The 26966-nt window shown below is 49.1% G+C and overlaps 1 protein-coding gene across 1 annotated transcript in view; it reads right to left on the minus strand.

Annotated features, from left to right (window-relative positions):
- Nucleotides 1–26966, minus strand: part of CD81 (CD81 molecule) — a 32967-nt gene that overhangs the window by 4028 nt on the left and 1973 nt on the right. Inside the window, exons 2-7 of the mRNA XM_002198917.7 lie at nt 18785–18899; nt 6776–6873; nt 3826–3900; nt 1094–1201; nt 430–525; nt 39–128 (exon numbers count right to left, since the gene is read on the minus strand). Of these exons, the coding sequence (XP_002198953.1) occupies nt 39–128; nt 430–525; nt 1094–1201; nt 3826–3900; nt 6776–6873; nt 18785–18899 (582 nt within the window). The remainder of the gene's footprint in view (nt 1–38; nt 129–429; nt 526–1093; nt 1202–3825; nt 3901–6775; nt 6874–18784; nt 18900–26966) is intronic.

The raw sequence follows: 26966 nt of genomic DNA on the forward strand, positions 1-26966 counted from the left end.
GGTGTCTTTTCCCGGTTCCACCAAGCTGTCACACTTACCATGATCACAGCAACCACGACAGCAGCGATACCGATCAGGTAGAGCTTCCCAGAGAAGAGTTCATCGATTTTTTTGTGGCAGTTTGTGTTCTGAGGCAGAGAAGCACACCAGTCAGACAACCTGCTTTCCCCTCACCCACCCCCAGCACCGAGAAAGGTAGGTCAGCTTCCCCCTGGCCCAGGTCCTGTCCCCAGGATTTTCCAACCTGTCTTCACGCCTCTGCACCTGTCAGTCCCCTCAAGCAGGAACAGCAAAGGAATAACCAAATGGGAACCTTTAACGTCCTTCCACACCATCCCCAAATAAATGAAATCTCTACCCTTTATCTATTTCCCAATAAATCCCAAAATCTCCTTGGCAGCCAGGGTTTCCTGAAGCAGCTGTGCCTACCTCAAAAAAGCTTTTCACGGAGTCCTTTCGGCAGAGGTCATCCCTCCACAGAGGAGTGAAAGTTGATGTCATAATATCAGAACCACAACAGTCCAGCTACATGGAGAGAGGAAAAAGGCAACAACGGAGAGCCAACATTAGCAGACAGCAAACACTTATGCAATGCTATCCCCACCATTACACATTCTTGAAGTCATCAAAGATTGAGGAGGCATCTTGGAGGGGGAAACAAGGGTGGGGGATAAGTCACCAAACCAACTTTTTTCTTTCCGTGCAACGCAGCTGCCTCCTACAATAGTCCCAGACAGATCTGACATAGATTTGCTGGAGGAGAGTGAACCCAACTCTCTCCAGGGATTTTGTTTCCTGCTGAATGGACCGATATCAGGATTAATTCCTCAGAGCTACATTCTTCTTCCATTGAATTTTACTTAAATCAGGGGTGCTGAGGTAAATGAAAGGCAACAGAGCTTGGTCCAGACTTCCCAGCACCATGTGATGGAGAGAAAACTGAAGAGACCACAAATCTGCTTCTTAAAATGTAACAACAACAAACTTGATTAGGCTAAGACCTGCATGTAGTATCACCCACTTTGGACTGCTTTTCCCAACCACTTTCCTGACCTCCATTATTAATTCTCCAGCACAACCACCACCATCTTACCGTTTCATGGAAAGTCTTCACTACAGCTTTGGCATTGCTTGCATCTGCGTCTCCCATGAGCGCTTGTTGAAGCGCTTGATCGTAGAACTGCTTCACGTCTTTGGCTATCTAGGAAAGACACAGGAAAAAACTCCTTTTCAGCCAGAAGAGGAGGAGAAAACCTATCCAGCAGATGTGCCTGAAGGACAGGTTCCCTCTAATGGCACTTGGAGTAAGATGAGCAGTTTTTAAATGAATTTGGACTCCATTTGTTTGCACAGGAAAAAAGGCCTGTCCTTCATAGGGCTCCCAGCCCCTCCAGCTGTCACAAATACTAAGAACCCCATCCACCAGCCAGCAGATTCCAGACAACACTATCCAACGGCTCCACAAGCTCTGTCTAGGAGATAAAGACAGCCAAGGCCTGGAGGATGAGCCACAAGTGGAGACAGCCTTCAGCCCACACAGATGTGCTGCTGGTCTAACCACACATAGACAAAGCAGGCAAAACATATTTCCCACTGAGGCTGCAGAGGCTGGACAGGCTGGAAAAGTCAGGAGGAGGTGGGATGCACAGCCAAGGCTGTCTGTAAATGTGGGCACCTTGGCTAACTGAGTGGCTCCGAGGGGATGGCAGGAATTTGGGAGATTGTACACTTAAAAGCCTGATGAGACAACTCATTTGGGTCAGAAAGCTTAGGTGCATTTAGATGGATTTAAAACCATGGCTGAGTCCCTACGGACATCGCTGTCCTGTAAGTGGTTATGTGAGACACCTTATCCAGATTCTAACCCTGCCACCTGGGTTAGAACTGCAACCACCCATGAGGGCCTGCTCCACAGTGCCAGAGTCTCCTAACTTTTAGGGGAACTGGCCTTGTGAATTCTCCTCTAACGCCTTTCAGTAATTCGAGAGAGAGTGATGAAAGAAGGCCATGCAAGAGAAGCAAAAGAAAAACATAAAAGCAAGAAAGGGAAAATGCTTTCTGGAACATCTGCCCTTGGCAGCACAGGCTGGATTAGCATACGAAAAAAGAAACTGCAGCAAGATGATGCACAATTTCAATCAATTATCCCAGAACTCTTTCATCACTACTCAAAAAAGCTTGCTTTGGAGGATGATATTCTCCAACCAAACCATTCCATTCTGGTACACAGAAAAAAAAAAAATTAAAATCCTATTTATTGCCTCCCCATTCTGAATTTACAGCATCTCCAAGAAGGCAAGCTGAGGGAGAGACTGCCTTCAGCTTTGAGAAAAAGTGTCCCTTCTGGAAACATCTCTCGGTGCCTGGGATCATCCAGTGCTTCCCTCCCAGCCTGTGCTGCTCCCAACCAAGGCAGGGAGAAGCAAGCCTGCCTTGTGGGCAGGGACTTCAAAATAGCCCATTCATCATCAAGGTTGTAAAACTAGCTGAGGCAAACAGACTGCCACCCTTCATTTTAAACTGCAAAATTCATTTTAGGGACTGAGGTCATCACTTCTGTATTGGGAAATACTACATTTCTCAGCTTTATGCTCTAGTGGCCAAGCTCTTTCTCCCCAGGATGGGACACAACAGCCGTGGGGTCTCTCCTTACTCAGCCTTCACTTTTTTTTTGCTGTTGGTTGCAGTTGCACATCTTGGGACTCTTCAGGATTCACAAACTAACATCTGCAGGAGGCACAGCCCCTCTGCAGAGGTTAATTAGTTCACTAAAGTTGCTAGGAAACAGCACTGTGCCTGCATAATAGTGTTTAGCCACAGAGGAGTTTATTCCAGTGAAGTCGTGCTCTCCCCTGAATGACTACAAGGGAGTTCCCATTCACGGCGAGCCTGCGAGCCACTGCTCACAAGCACGAGAAAGCTGAGCAGGCCAGCACCTACTTACACAGCTGGCTAATGTTTCTTAGGAAAGTAAACACATTTCCTACTCTGCCAGAGAGTCTAACCTTAGCTTTGAGCACAAGCAGTCCCCCTCTCTCCTCCAAACCCCTGAGGCCCCAGTGATGAGCACCCAGGCTGCTGCTTGCTGCAGCACAGCCACGGTTCCCATGCACGGGCAGTTCTGCGTTTCGAGGCCAAACCTGTGTGTGTGTGAGCACGTGTGACCACAGGGAAGGGAAGGTGAGCAGAAACAGAAGGTGAAAAGCTGTAATTTCCAGTTCTACCCTTCAGTTCAGCTCCTCCAGCCAGGAAACCTTATCTGAGCAGTCCCTAGCAGGGACAGATAGAGGACTTGGACCCCTCCTGTGTGCACAGCATATGGATCACAGCAAGCCCAGCGCTGGCAGACAAATGACCTGAAGCAGGTTCTGTGACACTGGAGAAGAGCAGGAAGCACCAAGCAATGCCGTTAATGCAGGCTGTGCCTGAACAGCATTCCCGCCCTTTGGCACTACCCAGCGGGGCTCGCTCCTCGTTCCCTGGCACCGAGGATGTGCAGATGGCTTTCCTTCACAACTTCGTGCCCGAATCCACTCCCTCTGTGACTGACATCGTGGCAGCAAGGAGGAGACCCAAGTGAGACAGGCTATTTTTATTCGAGAGTCTGCACCACATACCCTAAGGGCAGCTGCTACCTCAAGTGCTCACATTTAAAGTTCATCAGCCCAGCCAAGAGGAGTGAGGTGGCCTGCCCAGGTCACACCGCTAATCCAAGCCCCCATTACTCAGCCTGGGAGCAGTTTGTGAGCAAACAGCTCATGCTGGGATCTGCTGCCGTTCTGCCCCAGCCTCCCAGTTCCACAAACACAGGTTTTAGAGCCTTACTTGGTCTTTGTTGACAAAACCCCAGATTCCAGCTGCAACTTCGCAGGCAAACAGGATCACCAGGCAAGTGAAGAACTGCAAAGACAAATCAAGAGAAGGATCCTTAACATATCTGCAGCAATTCGGTGGGGAGAGGTGTGGAGCAGCACTTCCACTGACAAAGCAGAGCAAGGTGTCATCTGACTTCAAACCATTTTCTCCCTCATACATGCACTGAACCCAAGCACATTTTCCTGTAACTCATCACATATCACCCCATGTCCAGATTGTTGAGCAGGGATTAACAAAACTTTTCCCACATATAGACTGGCAGGAATGAAGATGCCCTGTGTAGCACAAGATATATTGCTCCACTTCATGCACCTGCAGGACCATCCAGAAAAGGTTTCTGCTCTGCCATAAATGCTCTGGACTGGAATTGTCAGTGCAGGGTTAAAAGCACGTTTCAGCTGCTGAGGAGCTGGGGATGTCAGGGTGTGATTTATGGCCAGCTCTCTGGCATCCACAGCCCTGCAAGGCTACTGCAGTTTTTTGCATAAATACTAACACTGACGTTTTCCCACAGTCCCACCCTGTTTGTGCAATTCCAGCATTCCTCTTTGCCATCCTCCCTTTTTGTTCAGATCCTGGGAACACATTGTGATGGTTGGTCAGTTGGACTGGGAATGGGAAGCTGTAAACTCATACATCAGCATCACATGAGAAGACACAGAGAGGCATGCTCCATGTGCAGCCAATATCACCCAGTGACTTCTTCCTGGGAAAAGCCCCCAAAGTGGGAGAAGTTGCCATGAAAGTCAAGAAGCAAAAGAGGTTAACACAGTCAAGGAAACACAAAATTACAGTATAGGGTGGGAAAACAGCCCCTGGCTCCTGAGCAGTCTCTGTTCAAAACACATTCAGGACACTTTCTCCAACAACAGATAAAACAGGAGTTTCCAGAATGATGCCATGACCTGGCTCTCACATGCAAAAGCAAAGGGTTATCAGCAAAATGGAAACAAGACTATTAACCTGACAGCAGGAAAGGACTTCCAACATCCTTGACTGGTCCCGAACAATCAACTCCTATGTGAACATCTATCTATTCCTAATTTTGTAGTAATATCTTTGAAAGACTAGGTCCCACATGCCCCCCAAGAACTCACAGCACCATAAACTGTGGGTGCAATGCCACTGTGAGTCTGGTTAAGCACTAGGGCTCACTCCTGCAGTGGTTACCCTTCAGTGAAGGATGGTTTGTTTATCCCAGATGTGGCGGTACTACCTCCTGCTGATTCAGTTCTTCTGTAAGCTGGCTGCTGAACACCAGGAGATGCAGCTTGATGCTATGGGAACATAGTGGTGGTCCTGGTCAGGCAGCTGGCTGGGTCCCAGCCCCTTTCCAGGGAGCAGAGCCTGCTCCATACCAAGTGGCTCCCTCCTGCCTTCCTTAGGTCTTGCCGCTCAGCTTCCATGCCAACTTTGGCACAGGATTTTAATAGCGTGGAGCTTCCTGGTACTTCTCCCTTTTGCAGTAAGCCCAAAGTCACTCCCTCAGCTAGGTGGTGGAAAGGGGAGCACAGCTGCTTCCCTCAAACACCCCAAGGATGCTGCCTGGAAATGTCCTTGGAGCACAGTGGGAGCCTTGGCCAGCAGAAAGCATCCTCATGGGGCATCTCCAGACTTTTCTTGGCAAGCCAAGGTGTGAGCAAACACAGGCAGTGCACAGCAGCTAGAGCTGCTAATTTCAGCCATAGCAGCCGGTTTCCCTGTCGGACCTCGGGTACCTGGCACCATCTGCCCTTCTAATCCTCTAACTTCAGGAGAGAGAGAGAGAGAGGTGGTTCAGAGTCTGTAATCACTTGCATTAACAAAACAAAATAAAAATCTAAAGCTGCCAAACTATGCTCCAACAACCCTTGTCAGATTTGTGTGCAGGCTCCCTGCATTCCCAGCAGCCAGGATAATGCCTGCAAACTCCTACTGGAGCTCCCATCCACTACATTCAGAAGTGCTTTATCAACACTGGGGAAAAGCATCCCCTTACTATTGGGAACCAGCAGCAATCAGAGGTGAAGTCATCTGCAGGAGTGAAGCTAAGCAGCTCCCTTTCCCTCTGTCTCAGCTGAGCCCACACCCATGAGCTGCTACACCACCACCAAGAACCCTCCAGCTGAATGAAGCCAAGTGCTGGAAAGTCATTCAAATTAAAAAAAAAAAAGATATTCTACCTTTCCAGTTTTATTTTTTATGCATCTAGTTTAAACTGAACCACATGTGAGAACTTGCTTTAAATAAATGGGTCTCCCTTGCTCCCAAGGTAAAGGCTTTTGGTGTGGCTACAGTTTATCCAATTAAGCTCATCCTGTGCCAGGAATCCTGAGCTGCTGCCTCACATCAAGGACGCCTGTAGCATTTCAGTAATGGATTTTCCAGGATGTACCTAGATGTTCTCACTAAGAAATGATGGAAAATCTTTGCTGTTTCCTTCTCCAAACAGATAAAAATAGTAGATGATTCCTTAAAAGAACTAGAATTGCTACAGGCAGCCTTCAAACAGAGTGAGAAGGGATGCTGTAGGGAACACCAGGTAAGAAAGAGTGTTCAGTGGGTGCTTGGTAAGACAGCCAGACCATGGAGAGATAACTGCAAGGTGAGGGCTCACATATAACAGAGAAAGAGTCTCTAAGAATCCTGCTGATCTCATCCCTTCTGCCCTGCAGCCAGCCACAGGCAGGACACTGCAGCACGCCTGCCAGCTCAGCCAGGGCTCCACAGGCTGGGACGAGACACCCTTAGCCACGCAGCACTGCCCTGCTCCTTGCAGAGGTCACCCAGCTCCCACCTACGTGCTCACACATCCTCCCACCCCGCTTGCTGGGAAACACCCAGCAAGGGAAGCACAGCCATTGCCACCCCGCAGGGAAATCAGGGTGCCAAGTGACTTCCAAAGCTTTGTGTCTCCTACCGTTCCCAGAAGACACTGAGACTCCTGAATGGCGCCGTAGCATCCCAGGAATCCCACGAACATCATGACAGCTCCGACTGCGATCAGGATGTAGATTCCTGCAAGGCAAAGTGAGAGGCAGACATGTTACTGCACAGCTCTGTCCACCCTCGTGCCTGGCTGGACATTCTGGCTCCTGAGGTGGAGAATTACAGGCGTGCAGAATTAAAGCTCAGGAGGTGTGATGGCAGCAGACATAATGGAACACAATGTACATGAGTTGGGTCTCAAAGTGTTTGAAGCTGCCAACACTGGAGCTTTAATAATTCCATCACCTCCGAAATGAGAGGAAACGCTGTGAGTAGCACTAGGGAGAGGATGTAGGAGACATGACAAGGGCTCTACAGCATCCTCACCGCTGTAGCATGGAGTTACCCTGGCATGGCGCTTTAAATATTTAAGCAGAGATGGAAATTATTAGTCAGCATATCTTGTAAAATAAACAGTAAGGCACATGGTTTATTTATATTAAACATCATACAAATATTTATCTGGCTAACATTTTTAAATGTTGAACCACAAAACCAAGGGGAAAGTACTGCTTAAGCATCTCACTTAAAATCTGGTGCTTTTTTTCATTATAGGCTCTTCCACAGAGAATACAACATTTTTTACTTCAACTTATTGAATTTACACAGGCAACTTGCACCATAACTAGCTCAAAGCTTGAAATGAGGCATCAAGAGTGGTTCAGAAAACAGAAGAATAAAAGTTTATTCATACAGGAAACAAGAGCTTATCTCAAGGCTCAAATCTGCTGCCGTGAGTAATCACCATGGTCTCACCAACCACGAGACTGGTGAAGCCATAGTGATTACTCAGCCAAACACTACCAGCTCAGTTAAATTTGACACAGATTTTCGCTGGTGTATCTCTTAGATTTAGTGCATTTTTGGTTAACTAATATTCTCAAGTATTGTGGTTCTACTACTCTCTAAGTGAATCTTATCTCCCATTCAAAAGCAATTTGATACATACAAAAATTACAAATCAGATAAGACTGCACTCCTCACTATTTCTAATGGACAATGAAGAAAAAAAAAGAACCATGATGAGGATAAAAGATCATGGGGCATCCCAGACGTAACAGCAATACAGTGAATATTACTAGTGGTTGGGAGATACATCCCTTCAATGAAATGTTTTCTTCTGCTATGAGTGAAAATGTTTTATAGTTATTAATCAGACTGTCAGCTCTCCTTTAGGGACAGCCCTAATATATAAACAGAGCTCAAGATTAAAACTGTTTGTAAATGCTTGTGATGTTTAAGGTTTTCCTTATCTCTGTAGCTTTTAAACAACCTTCTGATAATTAAAACGCAAAGTCCAAAGGCCATGCAATGAGAGTAGAGCGAAGTCAAGTAAACCCATCTCTAAAACACCAGATACACAACAACGGTCTCCACTCGTTTAGCATTCCCTTATGGATTCTTCAAACTTGGGAAAGGCTGGACTTTGGCTCCTGCTTCTTCCCTCCTTGAAACAAAACCCATGAGCACGCCAAAAGCACGAGTGCTGATGCAAGGGCTGACTTGGCGAGTGGCGGCGACGGAAACGCCGCCCCAGCGGCTCCGGCGCTGGGACTCTCCGGTGTTTCTCAGCAGCACCGCGCTCCACCTATTTTTAGGCACTGCAGGAGGGAGGAAGCCAGCTGCAGGGGAAGTGCCACAATGGAGCATGCTGACCCCGCAGGAAGCCCCTCTTCACAAAACCTGACGGGAGCTGCGGCCGGAGACACCAACATCCTTGTGGCAACGGGGGCCGGAGGCGCGAGCTGCACCTCCCGAGGTGTTCTGAAGGGTTTTCAGCAGAGCCCGGGAGCCACGAAATCCCAACACGCAAAAAAGCTCCCCAAGTGGGGACAAGACACCTCTTTAGGTGAAGGTGTGCAAAGGAAGGAAAAATAAGCAAAAGAAACCTCCCAGGAGAGTTCCTGAGAAAGGACAGATGAAGTTCTGTAGGCCTGGCTGAAGGAGAAGGAAGTGCTTTTGTCCCAATGGCTGGAGATAGCATGAGGTGGAGCAACTGGGCAGGGAGACAGCATGGCAAACAGCGGGCTGGGCTGTGTGCAGGACAGGGGGGGCCCAAAGGGCTTGGGGGTGGTGGGAAGGCATTAATAAACCCTGCACAATGAAGGCAATCTGCTGGACACCTGCCAAGCCCCAGAGAACTGGTGGAGGCTGTCAGACACTGCATAACTGCTGTCTCATGAAGAACAACATACCAGTAGTGGCGTCCCAAAAACAGTCTGCTCACTGTCAACAGAAGCTGCTAACGCCCAAGAACAAGCCCTCACCACTCCAGCTTGTACCAGTGAAGCTGCTGGCTTGGGTTTTCAACCCAAACCATGGCAGATATTTCTATTTTAAGTGCTAGGCAGTTCAATTGACAAGTCTTCATCACAGCTCGGAAAAACAACTTTCCTCATCGCTGAGTGCAGCAGTTTCTGACTTCTTCTTCCATTAGGACACTAGAGAGAAGACAGAGCTGTGCGAAGGGGCAAGTAATTTCCATGTCGGACAAGTCACTATTCATGCTAACCACTCCAGTGTATGGGTAACAAGCAGATGCAGCACATTTGAAGACCAAGAAGCACGATGCTGGGACCCCAACAACCAGGTCACCACAGACAGAAGGTTTTATTCTAAATTTTATCAAAATAAACACTGAAAGCACCTTCTGAACAAACATTGCCAGGAGATCACAGTTACAGGGCAGCCCAGGTTGAAGTGACCTCAAATGATCACCGGGATCCAACATTCTGTGAGACTAAGAATCTTAGGAGAGACTATGCAGAACTCTGCCCAATTATACCTTGAAGATCTCCAGTAACAGGGACTCTACTGTGTCCCTGGGGAGGTTTTTCCAGTGAATAATTGCTCTCATTGTAAAAGATGTTTTTCTGATATTGAGATCATCAGGAAAACACCAGGACCCAAAGGTGGCCAGGAAAACACAGGACACAGAGGTGGCCAGGAAAGTTTTGCTCTGAAAACTAAAAAATGAAAGGCCAGTGAGACCCTCAAATGATGGAGGAGAATAAGAGGAAACACAGACATTTGCTGTTTTAGAGAAGTTTTCCAGTGACCTCTGTACTTGCTTCTTGCTGGGATTTTTGGCAGCTTCAAAAAAACAAAACCAATCCTGACCTGCTGAACTCCCACCCCAGGAAGGCTGTGCAGACCTTGGACTGTCAAGTGAGGTCCCAGCTTCCCGCTTTTCTCCCTGCTCTCACTTCACCAGCTCCTCATCAGAGCCAGCACTGCTATCAAGTGAGGAAACAGCAAGAAGGAAAGGAGGGGAGGGAAGAAGATGTGCACCACGTGCAGCTTCCTGACCGGAGCCCAGCGGATGCGAGCGGTGCGGTGGGAGCAGCAGGAATGCACAGCCAGGCGGGGGAGAGGGCAGCCATGACTGGCCTGAGCTCGGCAAACCACAAAAAAAAACCCTGGAAGGTTTTTGGAATAAAGGCCAGCTTCATTCCCAGGCACAAGCGAGCGGCTGTTATGGAGTTGCCTTTTGTTATCGAGGGCCAGAACATGACAGCCTCTCCCGGGAGGCAGCAGAGCAGGACTCAGCGCTGGAGTTTATTTAAAAACAAGCACAAAATATTTACTGCAAAAATAGCATGTGCAATGAGGAATGCCAGCGGTGTTTTGCCACAGAAATGCCATGCTGAAGGCTGGGAAAGGAAAGGAAGGCAATCCAAGTGCCCAACCACATGCTTTGAATGGTGTTTGTTTTCCCACACCCATCCTTCCCCTCAAGGAATAGGGCTGGTGGGGGATTCTCCACTTTCAGACTGGGTGCCAGGCAGCTGGGGGACTATTTCACAGCAATCACGGTGCAGACTGGAATGACCAAGCCCTTTTCCCAGAAAGCAGCCTGACACATCTTAGCTTTCATTCCTGGCACACAGGGACGATGACGCCTACTGTGGTTTTGGGCTTCGTCTCGGTGAGCAAGGCACCTGTCATCCCATCCTGGAATGGTAAATTATCCTCCTCAAACTCAGAGTCAGAGGAGACTCCTCACAAGCCTCACCCTCCTCTGTGTAAGCATCAGAGACTGGTTAACCCCTAAATCCTCTCCTGGGTGAGGAACTCTTGACTAAAATGGTTATTTGCTCCTGCAGGGCTCCACCCGAACTGGCACAATTTGGCATGAGCAAAGCTCCATCTGCCTTTCACACGCCACTTCCCAGCTCATTTTTATTGCAGCTTTCTCTGGGGTTTTACAACAAGCAGCGCTGTTTGCTGTAAACAAAAAGTAAAATGAGAGAGGTATAAACTGCAATCTGCAGTGCCTACAGCCATGCTGCCCCCTCACTCAGCAGCAGTACACAAGGAACAGCTGGAGAACAGCCACAGGTACAGTGAGCAAATCGTGTACAGGTGTTCATGGTACCAAGGCACCTCCACATCCTTAAGCAGCACTCACTATGATTTCTAACCCTATGGCACAGTTCTCTGATAAGGCAGCAACAAGAAAGATTGCTACAAATGCCACACATAACCAGCTACACACCAAAGCAAGCTGTGATCCTAAGGACCCGTATCTGGGAATTCGAGAAGTCAGAGGAGTGGTGTCAATACTGCCTTGGAGTGCTCCATCTCCTTTTGAGATGGAGCCTTCAAGCAGAAAGCTTTAGGAGAGAGACCAACCACTCTCAGCTCCACCTCCTCATCTGAATTCAAAGCAGGAGCACAGGAACCATGGTATGCTCACCCTCAAGAGCATCATGCTCTGGACATGATAAGGAAAAGCAGCAGCAGGGGGCCAAACACCATCCCTCTTTCCCCAGTACAACCAGGGCACACGCTGCTTTAGGCTGCGGGGATCCTGTAAAGCTTTAGGAAACATCAGAGACAGGAAACTGATAGTTACTGAACACTGCTCTTGGTTTGATGCTAGCTAGGAAAGAGGAAAAAAAAAACAGCAGCCAAGAGGCCAGCTTAGCTTCCAGTTCAAGCAGATGATGCTTCCATGGAAGGCCCTTTACCTGCAGGCCAGGTAGGAAGCAGAATGATCAGTTCTGGGAGCAGGGAAGGGAGCAAAAAAGGCAGTATTCAGTGTCAGTACTTGCTTTGGCATTAAGGTAGCATAGCTGGTGCCTGCGGGGTTGTAAAACCCATGTCCTGTCCCTGCTGAGAAATAAAGAAAACAGGAAGAAATAAACAGTCTTTAAAAAAGGACACGATGAAAAAACAAATAAAAGAAGGAACAAGCACTGGAGCGTCCCTCAAAAACAAGCAGGTCAGCCCTGGCTAGCTCTCCTCCCATGCCCCACCATGGCCATCAGAAATGCTGTGCAGCTCCAGGCATGGGCCATTCCTGGACAGCACCCTACTTCTCCCCTCATTTCAATCCTCTCCCAGCATCCTTAACTCATTAGGCTAAATGGCAGCCAGCCACTGCCTCCAGGTCACCATGGCCGTATTTCCAAAAGACAAAAAAGAAATCAAATAAGAAATCCCCCCCCAAGCATGACACCATGCTTCCTGGGAAGGCCAGGCAGCTCTCCAAGCTATGCCTGCCCTCCCCATGGGATGGGCTTTAAATAGGGGCCGAGAACAGACAAAAGAGAATGTTTATTCTCCCAGCAGGCTCCTGTGGGGAGACTCTGCACATCCAAAAGTTTTGCAAGCCTCTGAGGAAAGAAGGGAGGCTTCAGTGCCACCCTGCTGTTACTCCTGGCCTAGAGATACTGAACTTCACTGGGCTTATATCCACTGCTGCTGCAGGGAAGGGAGGAACCATTAGACAATGGCAGGGAGACTCCCTCCTACCCCACACTACCCATTGTGGAAGAACACCCTTCCCAGCCGAAGAAATGACTACGATGTTCTTCCTGGCAGCTGGGGGCAAGACACAGGCACAGTGGAAAGTCCCTCCAGGGCGTGGCTGGGGCAGGAAGATGATGGCTGTGTGAGCCAGCCAGCAAAGCAGGGTCTCCCACACATTTTTGTCCAGTTGCCTGGTGGAATAGGCCCAGCAAAGCTGGCAGTGCTTTCTTCAAAGTGGGGCGAGAGAGAGGGGGCCTGGAAAAAGAGAGGGTTTGCTGGAAGATGACAAGTGGGAAGCCCCTCCATTCCTCTCCACCCCCTTTCCCAAGGAAAACATTGCTGCTCTGTAGCTGCTAATGACTTCCAGATGGAACAACAGGGTCACAAAGCATGGAGAGCTCTCATGGGGAGATGAAAGCCTGGACATGCTGCCCTCATCTGCAAGAACCAGGCAAGAAGAAGCCATGAATACCCCTCTGTCAGAAACACAAAGGGGTGGTGGGGAAAGCCCCAAAGGAACATCCTGGTGTGCACACACTTGTACCCAAATCCACTGCACACAGACGCCACAGTCAGGTTTCTTCTCCTTTGCCGACCCAGGAAACACTGGAAGGACACTCAAGTTTTGTAAATTCAGCACACCTGTAAAAGCTGGGAGGAAGTCCATGGCACATCTCCAGGACTGGGATGGACAATGGTGGCACAGCACAGGTGAGCCAGGCTGGAATATGCTGGCCCATCCTCTTCAGCCTACAGCACTGCTGAGCATTTCTATGTGCCCTGAGATCCCACCCACAAAAAAAAGCACAAATCCCACTGGAGGATTCCTTGTAGGTTTTGCATGCTTTGAACACAGAGCAGGTTTTCTAAGGAAAACTGTCCAAGCTACAGGTTTAAACAGCTCTGAAGAGCAAGGAGCCACATCTGGCACAGGTCCTGGGCAGCAAAGCCAATGGGAAGGGACAAAGGAAAAGAACAACATTAGTTGTAGTTGGATAGATCTGAACCCAAAATAACCTGATGGTACCAATGTATTTTTAAAGATATAACCAGTTTTAGTTTTAGTCTGGAGAGTAAATGAAGCACAGGGGTTGGGCAGAATCAAGGTAGAATGAATTACAATTAAATGGAAATTCAATGAAATAACGTGTTGCGTTCTTAATAGAAACTGAATTCTGTGATAAGAATGCAAAAAAAAAAAAAAAAAAAAAAAAAAAAAAAAAAAAAACCAAACCAAAATAAACCCTATACTGTCAGATACATGGTTTAAGCCAGAAAGAAAAGTACAATGAAAGTGTTTTGCCTTAAAACTATTTTAAAAATAATTCCAGTATTATTGAAGGAGTTGATCTGACGGTGATTAGAGGAAAATCTAGAACAAGTAAAACTCAGCTTTTGGTTTTTTTCCCTTTAAGGGACTAAATAATTAAATTGTCCTTAACTGTAAGTAAATTTGCTTCCAAGACAGAAAAATGCATGTACTTCTATTTTTATAAATCTACATATATTATTTTTTAAATAATCCATTTTGCTCAGTGTGGTTCAAGGCCAAATGCAAACCTTGGTTTCCACTGCCAAGCATGCAAGCCTGACCACAGCTCACGCGTCTGGTGGAAAATCCCCACACAGGGGGCCTTGACAAACTAGAGCATAAATGGGTGAGAGAAGAAACCAGTCCTGAACCAGCTGTGTGCATCCACAGGGATCCCTGCAGTGCCTCATGCCAAGACTGAAGGTGGTTTTTGACTGGTGTTTATTACAGAACCTACACTGTGTGTTGGGTAGGCTGTTCACAACAAGTCTAGCAAAAGATGTGCTGTTGGGTCTAACCCCACAATGTGGGGGTTAGAAGATGGCTAACATTTCCAGAGGGAGGGGGATAAGGATGGGAGTGGGAACAGAAACCAAGACCACCTCATGGCTCATGGTGGGTGCACAGCCATTGCAGAACTGCTGACCTCTAGAACCTTTTCAACACACTGGAGCTCTGCTGAGCCCCCTCTGCAGTGAAAACCTCCCAGAAATCACCACTTTTCATCCAAGGCAGTCCTGACAAGGCTAATTAAGCTAAATGAGCTTAAATGGCTAATTAAGTTATGGATAGAAGGGATAGTTCCTCCACAACCAACTTAGCCAACACAAGTCTGTCTGGGTGATAGGCTGGCATGCTCTGCACTGCTGGTCACATCTGGGACCCATGGCAAGAGTGGCCAAGGCATCCTCATGTGCTGTAAGGACAATGGGCAAACCTGGGGAAAGCTCAGAGAGATGTCCCCATCCCTACCCTATGCACTGCCACTTAGCAGTCCCTCCTCTCTGCAAGGGTCAGATTTCCCTGAGGCCAGGAAAATCTCATGACAGGACTTCCAAAATCCCGAAGACACCCATGAAAGCTTGTGAACAGCTGCAGTTCGACTCGGATATGTACTCATTTGTAAGGAAGACTTCAAAGCCTCCCTGTGCTTTCTGGCCCATTTATTTTAGACCAGTCTGCGTGAAAAAGCAGCTTGAACTCGTTTCCAGGACAGAAATCATTATCCTGGACTGTATTTGTTCTGAGGAGGATGGTGAAGACAGTCTGATTCACCGCTTAAGGAAGTCCATGTTCCCATTAGCTGATGTCCCCTCCACACCTCAGCAGCACTCACAGGCACTTCCACCACCTTAGCCCCAAGCCACTGCTGCTCTCAGCTGATCCCCACCTGCCTCCCCCAGGCTTTGCTGCCTGAGGGCTTGGCACGTGGATAAACATTACCTAGGGAACTCCTCCACCAAAAAAAACCCTCTTGCCTTTCTGTTGGGACAGTGACACTCACTAGGATGACAGGGAGAGGCAGCAGTGGCAGCAGCCTTGGTGGCCAAGTTTACCCCACTACTGTATGCCTGTCTAAAACATCACACTCCTCCTCTGTGCCACCATGCTCCAGGGAGGAGACACTGCCCAGCAGAGGATTTACTAACAAAGAACACAAAAGAGGAAAAGCAAACTTCTTCCTCACCCCAAAAGCTACGTGTAAAACCACACCCCAGCTCAGGAGGTTTTGCACTCTTCATTGTGGCTGGCCCCGCTCCCAGGGCCGAGCTAATTAGAGGCACAGGTCGTGTTGCCCTGTCACTTGCTGTGAGCAGCTGGAGGCACATTTCCTATTTTGGATCTGGCAGGAGAGAGCTCAGCTGAGACCATCCGGCTGCTGGGCTCCGTTCCTTGCTGGGCAGCTTGAGGGAAAGCACAGAAGGGCAGCGGCAAGGGACCAGCACCCAGTGGATGCTCCCAGCACACAGGCAGCCCAGCAAGGGACAAGTGTGAAATGAAATCCTGGGGTGTGGATTTAAGGCAAACAAGAGCTGAGGCTTTTGTTCCTGCCCTCCTCAAAGCATTTCATCCACAACAGCCATCTCCAGGCATCACATAACCAAATCTTTGACGGATGGGGAACCCGGCTTTTTCCTCCCACTGTCATCCCACCAAGAAAGGGCAAAAGTATTAAGTCCAGGGTCACTTGCTTTTTCAAGATCCCCAGGTGCTCTTAAAAGCAGTGACACCACAGCACTAATTTATTGTGCAGAGATCAGAACTGTTTCAATTTGTACTGCTATCTGCAGAGAGAGACCAGCTCAGCCTTCTACAGCTCTCATAACACCCTGAATCAGAGTTTTATTTGTTTGGGTTTTTTCAATGGTACTTTATGTGTATGAGCAGTAAATATCTAAGCAGTGGTTAGACAGTTGCTAGATGTTTTCGGCCTCCAGACAGAAAAAGCATTCCAGACACAGTGTTACCCAAGAGCAAGAAGGATTTTGATTTCTGAACTTCAAATAAAGCAAATAAATGCCTATCAGACCATAAGCCAAGCTCAGATGAAGAACAAGTATTTTCCTTTATAGTTGTGAAAGAATGAAACGAAGGTGCTCCAGCTGCCCCCGTCCCTGGTACTGCTTTACAGACTTTACAGTACTGAAGCAGTTCAAGCATTTGCTGGAGCATTGGATCCAGAGCCAAAATGGAAGTGTCAAAAGCCAAGACTGCAACAAGTGGTTAGGGGATCAGATGGTTTGCACGCCATGCTGAGGTAAAGCCCACGAACAAGGGGCTGTTTAATAACCTCCCAGGCCAGCCCACAAGACCACTCGTGCAGGCAGTGCCAAAGTGCTGGGGAGGGGTGGTGGTGCTTGTGGGAAACCCCAGCCCGCAGGAGCCCCTTCCCTGGCACTGGAAAGGCCAGCAGGGGAACAGCTGCCTGTGCCCTGGGGGCTGCAGGGGTGGCTGCTCTGATGTTCTGCTCTGGGAGCTGAGGGCAAGCACTGCTCCGCTCCTCCTCCTCCTGAAGTATCATGCCTGGTACTCTGCAGGTTTGCTGTTCCCTGCAGCTTCTTTCTCCCATTTCCCTGTTGCCCTCAAAACCTTTGTTCTTCCTCTCCCATAACACACAGACAGCCTGGAAGAACAGCCTTTAACAAAGAACTCCAGCTTTGGGGTAGGGGAAAGGACACACAAAGAAACCAGGAGACACCAAATCCCTGCTTTCCTACTTCCCCTTCTCAGTCAGTACACACCCTATGATGGAAGTTTTCCTCCTTTGACAGTGTTTATTGCTTCTCCCTGTCCTGCAGCGCTGCAGCAAAGCCTGGCTGGCCTTTAAAAGCCTCCTGACAAATCCCGGGACCAGCACCCCGTGCCAGACACCAAAAAGTGGTTTGCAAAGAGAAAAAAACAAAACCAACAGAGCTCTAGAGGCCAAGCCCAACGAGGTTCCCGTTCCCAAAAGCAGGAACATTGTGTGCATGTGTATACTGCATGCCAGAGAAGAAAAAAAAGGGCGTATCAGTTGTAAGAGAGAGGAAAAATGGGGGGAGCAGGGGTGCGGGGGAAGCGAAAAGAAATCCCAGTCTTCAGAGTCCAGAGGTCTGGCTGGGAAAGGCAGCAACTGAAAGAAATGCTCTGCTGTTATTACTGCATGGAAATTACAGCTGCCAGAAGGAATTCAGGCCAATCTGTTGCTGAATATAACTTTAAAAAGACAGCCAGCCTCAAATCATGGGCTGCTCACGAGTGTTGTAAAGTCAATGTGGTAGTGGGACCCACAGTCCTTCCCCAGTGCCCTCCAAACAGCAAAGGCTGAGGACAAAGGCAAAATAAGGCTGGAAGAGTAAAAATTGCTCAACAGCAATTGAGCAACAGGCAGGAGGGAGGGACTCTGCCCCGTGCCCAGGTCCCCCAGGTTTGGGGAGAAAGTGTTAACTAGGGAGGTATCAGTTGTTAGCCCCCCAAAAGAAGGTGATGTTTGGACTGGTTTCTGGAAAGGAAAGAGTATAACTTCTTGTGAGCTCCCTTTTCTGCTTTTAAAGATGAGATCTACAAAGGGGAAATGCTGCAAATAGAGCTCTGGGTGTGAGGCAGGAGAAGAGAGACAGCAAGAGAGAAAAACCCACAGCTAAACAGCAGGAGCATCTTCTGTAACCAGGAACAGCCAGGGAGAGGGCTCAGGCATGCTGTTCCATGGGCAAGCAGGGAAATGCAAAGGAAAACCCTTTCCAGAAAGTAATTTTAGCTACAGGTGAGAACAGAACATCAGATCAGACAACATTCCCAGCCCCGTCAGCTTGTGCTCCAAGCCAGCTCCTGACTGGCAGCCAGCCCCTCCTGCAAGCCTCTCCCCCTCGTCTGTCTGTGAGGGATCGTCGCAGAACAGGGGGAAAACAGGGGGTTTCAGCTTCCAGCACACTGTCAAATTAACAAAAATCATGCTAAGCTTAAGCATAGTGCCCAGAGGCCTCACCTGCCCCTCCTGGAGAACGTGAGTCACACGCTCACCAAGCTTCGCTTCCCACTGCCAGCCACTCTGCTGGCTGCTTTTACCTCCCTTTGGACAGGAAACAAGCCAGGCTTCCAAGAAGTCCCCCCTCTTCCCAAACGTGCTCTGGAGAAAACCCACGACACCACAACACGTCTTCTTGCATTTTTAGCTGATGTGGGTTTGGACCCTGCGCTTGGGCCACAGCCAACAGTTATCAAAGACTTCGGCTGGCACAGTAGGGGATATTTTGGAGAGTACAAGGGCAGCGGGAGGCATTTTTATTGTGACCTCCTTGTTGCTCACCCGGAGCTTTCTGGCCTGCTTTTGGGTAGGCTGCAGCATCCCCTGGGGCACAACACACACGCAGTGACAGCCCCACAGCTACTCACCAACGTAGAAGGTGTTGGGGGCCTGCTTGTCCCCCAGCTGCAGGTACAGGATATTCGTTGTCTGCGAGTCATGGCGGAGCCACAGGGCCACTCCCAGGATGATGCCTCCGGCCAGCTGGGGAAGAAACAGAGGGAAGCAAGGGTTACCCACTGCTCCAGCCACATCAGACCCGGACTGGAGCTTTCAGCCAGGAGCAGAAGACTTGCTTTTCATCTTCCTACAAATGTACAAGGACATCCTTTCTAACCATCACCTCTGCAACAAACATGCTTTGTGCTCCATATATCATGAGCCATGTGATCTTCCTTGCTTTAGGAGAAGATCCCCGCCTCATTCTGGGGATGTGCAAAGCCCTTTCCAGTTCTTGCAGGAGGTTTCTTTCCCAAGAGGTATTTTATTATTTTCAATGGAAGCAAGCAGGAACAGATGTGCCATTAAGGTTTTTAGGAGAAATTTTCAACAGAAGCTACGATCAGCCTCAGTTGATATCACCCAACTTCATTTTTCTGTGAGGCATTAACAGAAAATACGGGAGTTGCCATTTTTCCCCTCTGCCCCCAAAGTCTTGGAAACACACTACTTTCCATCCAGTGTCAGGCTTCCAGTCAAACACACCTGGTGTCCCTCAGGCACACAGAGCTTTCCTTAAAGTCCTAATACAGGAATTGAAGGGGAGCAAGGCCTGGGGTCAGGCCAAAGCACCATCACACCATTTTGGGGGGCTTCCAAAAGCTGCTGCCTTGCCCATGCTGTGAAAAAGCAGAAGAGCAGAGCACCCACACATGCACAGTGACACACAGGACTGACCAGGGCAAGGACAAAAACACACTCCAGATGTGGGAGGAGATGTTCTGTGCATGGACATCAACTCAGGCACCGTGATATTTATGTACAAACAATGGGAAGTTTTATGACTGACTTCCTCACTGTTTTCTCTTTCAGGGAGGGGCTGGGAAAGGCCGCAGAAGGTGGGAGTGGATATGGGATACTACAGTAGGGAAGGTGTCACTGAGAGGAACTCAAGGTAGAGCTTTTCCAGCAGGACTCCCTGTGTCTTCTGTGACATCCCCCCTCCATTTAAAAGTATAAGCAAGAAGGGAAAACATACAAACATCTGGAAAAAAATCCAAACCCTTAAGAATTCCAATATCACTGCTGTGAAATGCTGAAATCACCGGTTCAAATGCCAATTTAATTTTGAGTGTCCTAAATCCTTGAAACCATTCATCTCAAAAAAGGGAAGAAAACTCCCAGAGAGTATAGAGGTGGAAACATGCTACTTCTGAAAGAGTCTGAATCAGGTCAGCTACAGGCATGATAGGCACCATGAAAGTCACATTAAAGAAAAAAAAAAAAAAAAAAAAAAAGCAGGGCTTTTTCAGGAAAGGTGAGAAGTCTCTAGTTATGCAAGCACAAGGAACACGGAAGGACTGGGACCTGCAAGACAGGCTGTCGATGGGAGCCTGGTTTTCCCCCTTGGGAACTCAGCTGGTGGTTTCCTCCTTGCTCATTTCTACAAATCCCAGGCACAAGATTTTTCCAGGAATGCCACTGAAGCTGGGGCAAACACACACCATTTCCAAACTCACAGGGCAAACTGCTCTCAGGGCTTTTCCATTATCAGAGGGAGAAAATCCCCACCAGCTCCCGGAGAGGAAGGGAAATCATTACTTTTCCCCAGTCTGCCAAACTAATCCGCTTTTAACACTTCTCCCACAACAACCAGTGTAACCTCCCTGCTGGCACAGTCCTCATCCCTCCTGCACTGAGGCCAGCCTGAGGTTCTCCAAACACTGGCTATGGAGAAAAGTCACGAAAGCCAGTCTGTGCTCAAGTCCAGCTCCAAATAAGGCAGGTTGTGGCTTCGCACAAAGTTACCCAAATCCCGCCTGGAGTGGCTCGTTCATTGTCTGAGGATATAACAAAGTCTGTGTTTTTACTCTCAGAGGAAAAAATATGCCCCCTAATTAATCCATGCCACTCAAAGTAAAGCCCTCTTGGTAGCTGCTTGGGGAGAAGACATCCCAAGGAAAGTCTGGATTTCTGTGCTGGCTGGAAGAGGTAAAGAAAAAAGGCTGCAGCCTTTTTGATTTTGGCTTTTTCCCTGCAAAGACACATTGCTCTGCCCTGACATGCTGCCCTTCACACTCAGCAGTGCCACCCCAGCACACCCTGACACCCACAGAGAGGTTGGGGTGACACCAGCAGCTCCTTTCCAACCAAATTTGCTTTAGAATGCCTGACAGAACTGAAAGCAGGCTGCAAGTGGTCCTCAAGATATTTTTTTGTCATTGGGGAACACCAGCTAGAGGGATGGAGCCTCTTCCAATGCATCAAACCCAGCCCAGCAGTGAGGTCTGCCTACGCCAGCCAGCTGAACCAACTCCAGATGTTCCTGGTTTCATCCTGAACGGGAACATCACACATCCGTCCCGCACCGCCTGACTCCATTTGCCTTTTTAACAGAGCATGGAAGACCTCTGAATGGAAGCTTTAATCCAATAGCAGCTGTATTTCTTAAGAGCAAATGACATTCACTTACTAATGAAAACAGCATTAGGGCTACGATGAGTAACTTTTTCCATGAAAACCATACATCCTCCCACCACAAAGAAGCCCAAAATGGAATTGAGGTTCTTTCTTCCCAAAGCAAAGAAAACAAGAGGGAGAAAACATTGTCAGCTTGCCACGGTAACTCTGCCTGCCGCTGTACCTTGCTTGGGATCATCTCATTTTTAATAGAGCAGCTTGTTCCAGATAAGAGCTTGATATCTTCTCCCCCTTCCATCTGAGAACTGCTGTTTGCCAACATGAGAAGAGCTCTAAGCACTGATGGCAGCGTCACACTCATCTCTAGGCTGCACATCCTCATACATATCACTGTTTTTTTCTGCTGTGGCTATCTGTAATCTCACACAGTCACACAGGTTATCCCACTGATCTTGTGTTCCCAGCTGGTCAGACAGCAGTGTCGCAGAGGCTGGGGCTATCACCTGCCATGATATGGTCTGAGTGCCCACCACAGCTCCCCAAATAAATTTTTGAGGACTGCAATAATCTAAAAGCTGCAACTTCAGCAAAGTCAGCAGTGTATTGGATTTTGAATTGCTTTCCAAAAGCCCTCCTTCCCAGCCTGTTCTGCTGACAGCACCATGGCACTCACGGAAGGCACATCAGTGGTGCTCCCCAGGGCTGGCCCCAGAGCTCAGGCCCTGAGCAGCTTCCCGGCACAGCAGAGGTGGTGTTGCAGGCTCCGACGTTTCCTCCTTACTGCTATTTTCCAGCTTCCAGAGATTTATTGCTTCTTCCACAGACAGCTAGACTTTTCCAGCTGGATCCTGCCTGCCCAAGGCTTGCTTCTTCAGGAATGCCGTTCCTGGTTGACACAGCAGGGAAAGTCCCCATGGAATGCTCACTAGGGGCAGGAAAACGCAGACCCTGTGTCCCCAGGAGGTGATGGGATGGTAGCCCATGTGAGGGGATATCACCAGGTGAGCACCATGATGAAAGCGGGTGTGCAGCCCTGGTTTGCTGCCCAATCCACTGGGCACATAGGGACGCTCCTTCCTGGACTGAGCCTCACCAATGGACATTGGTTCACCCTAAAATTTCCAGATCCAGCTGTGGGGAAAGGGAATAAGCCCATTTTTCACAGCTTAGTCATTCTTCTCTACAAGAAATTCTTACAAATTAGGGGTGCAAGGAATAACCCCATTCCCCTTTTAAAGTGGTGTACCCCACTTCTGAGTTGCTTTAACCTGTTGCACCCTAAAACTCATATATGCCAGGATGTGTATCACCTCCCCGGTCCCTTCTGCTGCACCCAGCCTTTTTCCTCCTCCTCCCCTCCCTCCACCCTTCTCTAAAACAGATTTCCTAGAAGGGAGGAGGAGAAGAAAGAAGCTCTGGCTATAGGGCAGCTTGCCAGGCATGCCAAAGCAAAGCAGACAGACATCCTGTGCCTCTGGTCAGCAAAGGGGGGAAGTGGAGGTGCCAGCAGTTTCACAATGCTGTACTTCCCACAGCCATGGCTGGCCCTTCCTCCAGGTCCTGCTTCCCGACCTGTGAGAGCCCAAGGGCTGGGAGAGGCTCTCGCCTTGCTGGAAAAATGCTGCCGGCAGAACTCACCCCACGATGCCTGGGAAATACCACAGTTACTAACAAGAGCAGGATGCTGCCAAGAAAGCTTAATGAATTTTAGCTGGTTTATGATTAAGGCAGACGACTGGAGATTTTTAACAGGTTCTCATGCCGCAGAGGTTTGCAATTTCCCTTACACCACGTGGAAGCAGAGCCCTTTGTGAGGGCAGCACCCAGACCCCACCTGAGAAGCCCAACCAGGGCTCCCCATGGCTCCTCTCCAACACAACCTGCAAAGCAGCCGAGATGGAGCAACAAGGAATGCTCCTCCTTTCAGGTAAGGGGAACCAGGATGGAGAAAAGTAAAGTGGTTTGCCAAGGTTGAAATATCTTCCCATGCAAGAAGCCCCTCCTATGGCCAGGAACAAACTGCTAATTTGGTGTTGAATGCTTCACTCCCAGATAATTTGTGGGTCTCTAGGTGAAACAGCATGAGTAGAGAAAAAGCAATGAGATGGAGACTCATGACTTGACGGAAACTACCTTTGGAAGGGCAGTACAAGCCCGTGCAAGATCTGTGCTAGCACGTTACAGGTCCTGCGCTACCAGCCAGAGGACTGAGTCAGGCAGGAGACATGAAATGTGCCCAAGTAGCACCACACCTTCCCACAGCCTGCACCTCGCCTCCTGGAAAGCAGAAGATTAATTTCTCTTGCTGCACCTCATGGAACTGCTGAAAGGGCGTTGGGTGCAGCAAAGGGCTGACAGCTGAATGGTGGCCCAGCAACCTGGGAACCTGGTGCTGAGACCATCTCCATGTTACGGTGTCAAGGCTCCACACCAAAACCTCAGCTGAAGTGAGATGTGCTAGAGATCACTGCTGTGCTGCATGCTGGGGTGGACTGTGGGGTGCCCTGGAGCCCTTGGGAGGTGTAAGCAGGGGAAGGGACTTGAGTGAGACACAGAGTTGTAGTCTGACAGGCACACAAGGCAGAAGGTTATCTCGGCACAGGCACTCGCGGGCAGCAGGGGCAGACAAGGCTCTGTGACAGCACAGAAAAGGGCTTTCTGCTGCCTTCCACAGCTCCACAGCCACTAAAGGTCAGGCTGAAAGTTTGCAGGCAAGGCCTGCCCAGGAGCTGCAGGAAAGGCATCTGGGAAGCCTGCAGCCCTGCTCCCAGCAGCACACCTTCCAGCAGCGGCTATTAATAGAGCTGCCAGCCAGAGCAAAATTCTCCACTGGTGCCTATAGTTACCAGCCCTACAACACTGCAGAGCTTTTCAAAACAAGCTCCAGAGGAACACTCCCAGAGGAGCAGCATGCCAGAGGCCAAATAAAGCTTGATGGATGGGAGGAGAATGGGAATCCAGCACCAAAATCCAGGAGCGGGGTCCTACCATGGGGAGCACCGTGCCCACAGGCTGCTGCCAGCCTGCCCCAGCCTGATCCCTGCTGCAGACAGGAGCAGCACTTCCCAGGGTTTAACCACCCTCAACAGAGAGGAAAACAATTTGAGACACTGCTTTTAAATTAATTTGACCCCGTACATAAGCATTTAACTACAATGGGGATACAACTGCTTTCCCTTCTTAATAGTACAGTGAAAGGCACTTCCACAGCGCAGGATCAAAGCGTTTCTCACTGTTAATGCTCTTGCAGAAGATAAGTATTACAGTGGCTGATAGGAGAATAACGTGAGAAAAACAGAGCAATCCCCATTCCAGCCAGCAGCACTTCCTCCTTTCAGCTGCAGCCCAGCCCATTAAGTGCAACCGGGTACCCTCATAGGGCAGGGTGCACCCATCTATTCAAAAAGCCTTCTGCACACAGAAACTCCAGAAGAGGTTTTGTAGGTGATGGGAGGGCTGTGCTCACTTGGCAGAGTGCCCTAAAACATCCCAGAGAGACATCAGCAACAAAATTTGAGCGTAGGTACTGAGCCTGCTAAGGAAACTTAGCTGCAGAGTCAAACACACAGAAACATGCTTGCCTGTACATTGTCCCAGGATACCAAATAAAATCTGTGGAAGAAGATGCTGGGCCAGCATGAGGTCCTTGCTGCTCGCCAGGCTCTCTGCAATTCCCAGGGAAACCAGCAGCCCAGACAGCCAGGCACTGCCACCAGTGGCACCAGAGCAGGCTCAGCCCACGCCTGCACCCACTACAAGATGCTTTGTTAGTCCACAGTTATTCCAAACCTGTGTTTCAGAGCTACAGGAACCATGAGATCTTCCACTCTTGGTTTAAAGCTGTGAGCAGTGGTACACAGCCACCCTCCTCACCGCAATGGGAAGGTCATGTGCCACCCAGCAAAAGTGTTACCGTGGGACAACCGCCACAGAGAGCTGCCACCTCCCCACACTGCCACCTCCCATCACTAACACCAAGTATCTCTGTGTAGGCTTTGCAGACTCCAGCCTACAGTTAACAGATCTTCTGGGGTTGCACAAGAAAATATGCAGCTCCTCTACCTCTTCCCTTTCACTCACCTCTGTCGAGACAGACTCTCACTTCCACCTTCCCTCTGTTCTTGCCCTTCCTTCCCTTTGCACCCAGGCTGTACAACATCCCCTCAACACACAGAAAAGTTAGGCAGCACCTGGAAAATGGCATTAGGAGCAAGCTCTTCCTTTTAATTAGACACCTCTCTGCTAGGGCAGCCAGCAGTGCTCTCGACCTGGAACACTGCCATAGGCTGTATTAGCTAATAAGCTTGAGCAATCTTTCTCCAAGCAAGTCAATTCCTCCTTGGTTATGTTTAATTATATTTTAAAATAGTTCACTGGCTTCCTTCAGCCTCCCCAGGGACCCTTTGCAGCAGTGGTCAGTTCAGCCCCGCACACTGAGCTCTGCTATAAGGTTTGGAAAATTCAGGAGAGCAGTTCAAAGTGAAGCCATCCCAGTTCTAGGGATGGGCTGGAGAAGCAGCTCCACCTGCCAGATGGCCAGCCCTGCCTGGGCTGCCCATCACACCAGCCAAACTGCCCAGCAACAGCTACTGCTCCCTCCCACAGGGCAGAGTGTCCACTCAACACCAGCCACCCCAAAGTTTCAGAACAACTTGGCAGCCTAGAAGAACTTTTGTCTTTTCAGCCCAGGTGAAGCCCACAGGTGCTGACCACGGCCTCCTCCACCACTTCAGTAGGTGGGTGCCGCTGTGAAACACCTGGGGACCCTCTCTCCTGGGACAAGCACTCATTTGTACAAATCCTCTATGCAGCAACCACTGCTCCCTCGAGAGTCACCCTTGGAGCAAGCACAATCTTGGCATCTTCTTCCCAAGAATGCATGCACAAAGGACAAGCAATCCCAAGAAAATCAAATAAAACTGAAACATCTCAGGTACAATGAACGAGGAGCTGGCAGCAGGGTCACCTTTTCCTTTTGCTTTTTCAACACAGAAGCTTTGTGAAATTCCCCCAGCGCTGTCAGGGGAAGGCAGGGGGAGGAAGCCAGAGGGGAGTCAGTTTATTTACACTCCAGCAGGATAGCGGGGCTACATAAAAAACTTATCAGAGTAACTAAGGCCGAGAATTGCTTCCTTCTTCCTCTTGGGCACTAGAACAAGCTCCTGTGCAGCTCAGCATGGTGCCTGCCAGACTTTGGGCTCTACCTCTGGCTTGTTTTCATCAACAGCACCCAGCAGCAGCTGCACACAAGGCAAATCATAAGCAAATAAGCAGGGGGAGTCCATCAGCCCTTATATAATAACCAGCTGGCAGGACTAAAGGGCTGCAGGTGCCCTGTCTCACACCTCCCTGTGGTTAGAGGTGGTTTCCCAACACAGCCAACCTGCAATGAGGGTGGTTACCACATTCTGTCCTTAAATGTCACCCTGCAAAAAGGACCATTGCACTTTGCTGTTAAGCACAGAATCCTTCCCCACCTGGGGGTGCCAGGTTGGCAGCTAACCTGCCTTTGTGGTAAACCCTCACTACTAGTTCGAAAAACAACACAAAAGGGCTTAAGAACTCCAAGATCTGGTATTCAACCACCATTCAGCTGGCTAGCCTCACAGAAAGCACTGTTAATTCTAATCAAATCCAGGCTCCCAGTCTGCACAGGAGACAGCGCAAAGCGGACCAGCAAGTCTAGCACTG

This window comes from Taeniopygia guttata, chromosome 5, assembly GCF_048771995.1.
Source record: "Taeniopygia guttata chromosome 5, bTaeGut7.mat, whole genome shotgun sequence".
In the NCBI taxonomy this organism is placed as follows: Eukaryota; Metazoa; Chordata; class Aves; order Passeriformes; family Estrildidae; genus Taeniopygia; species Taeniopygia guttata.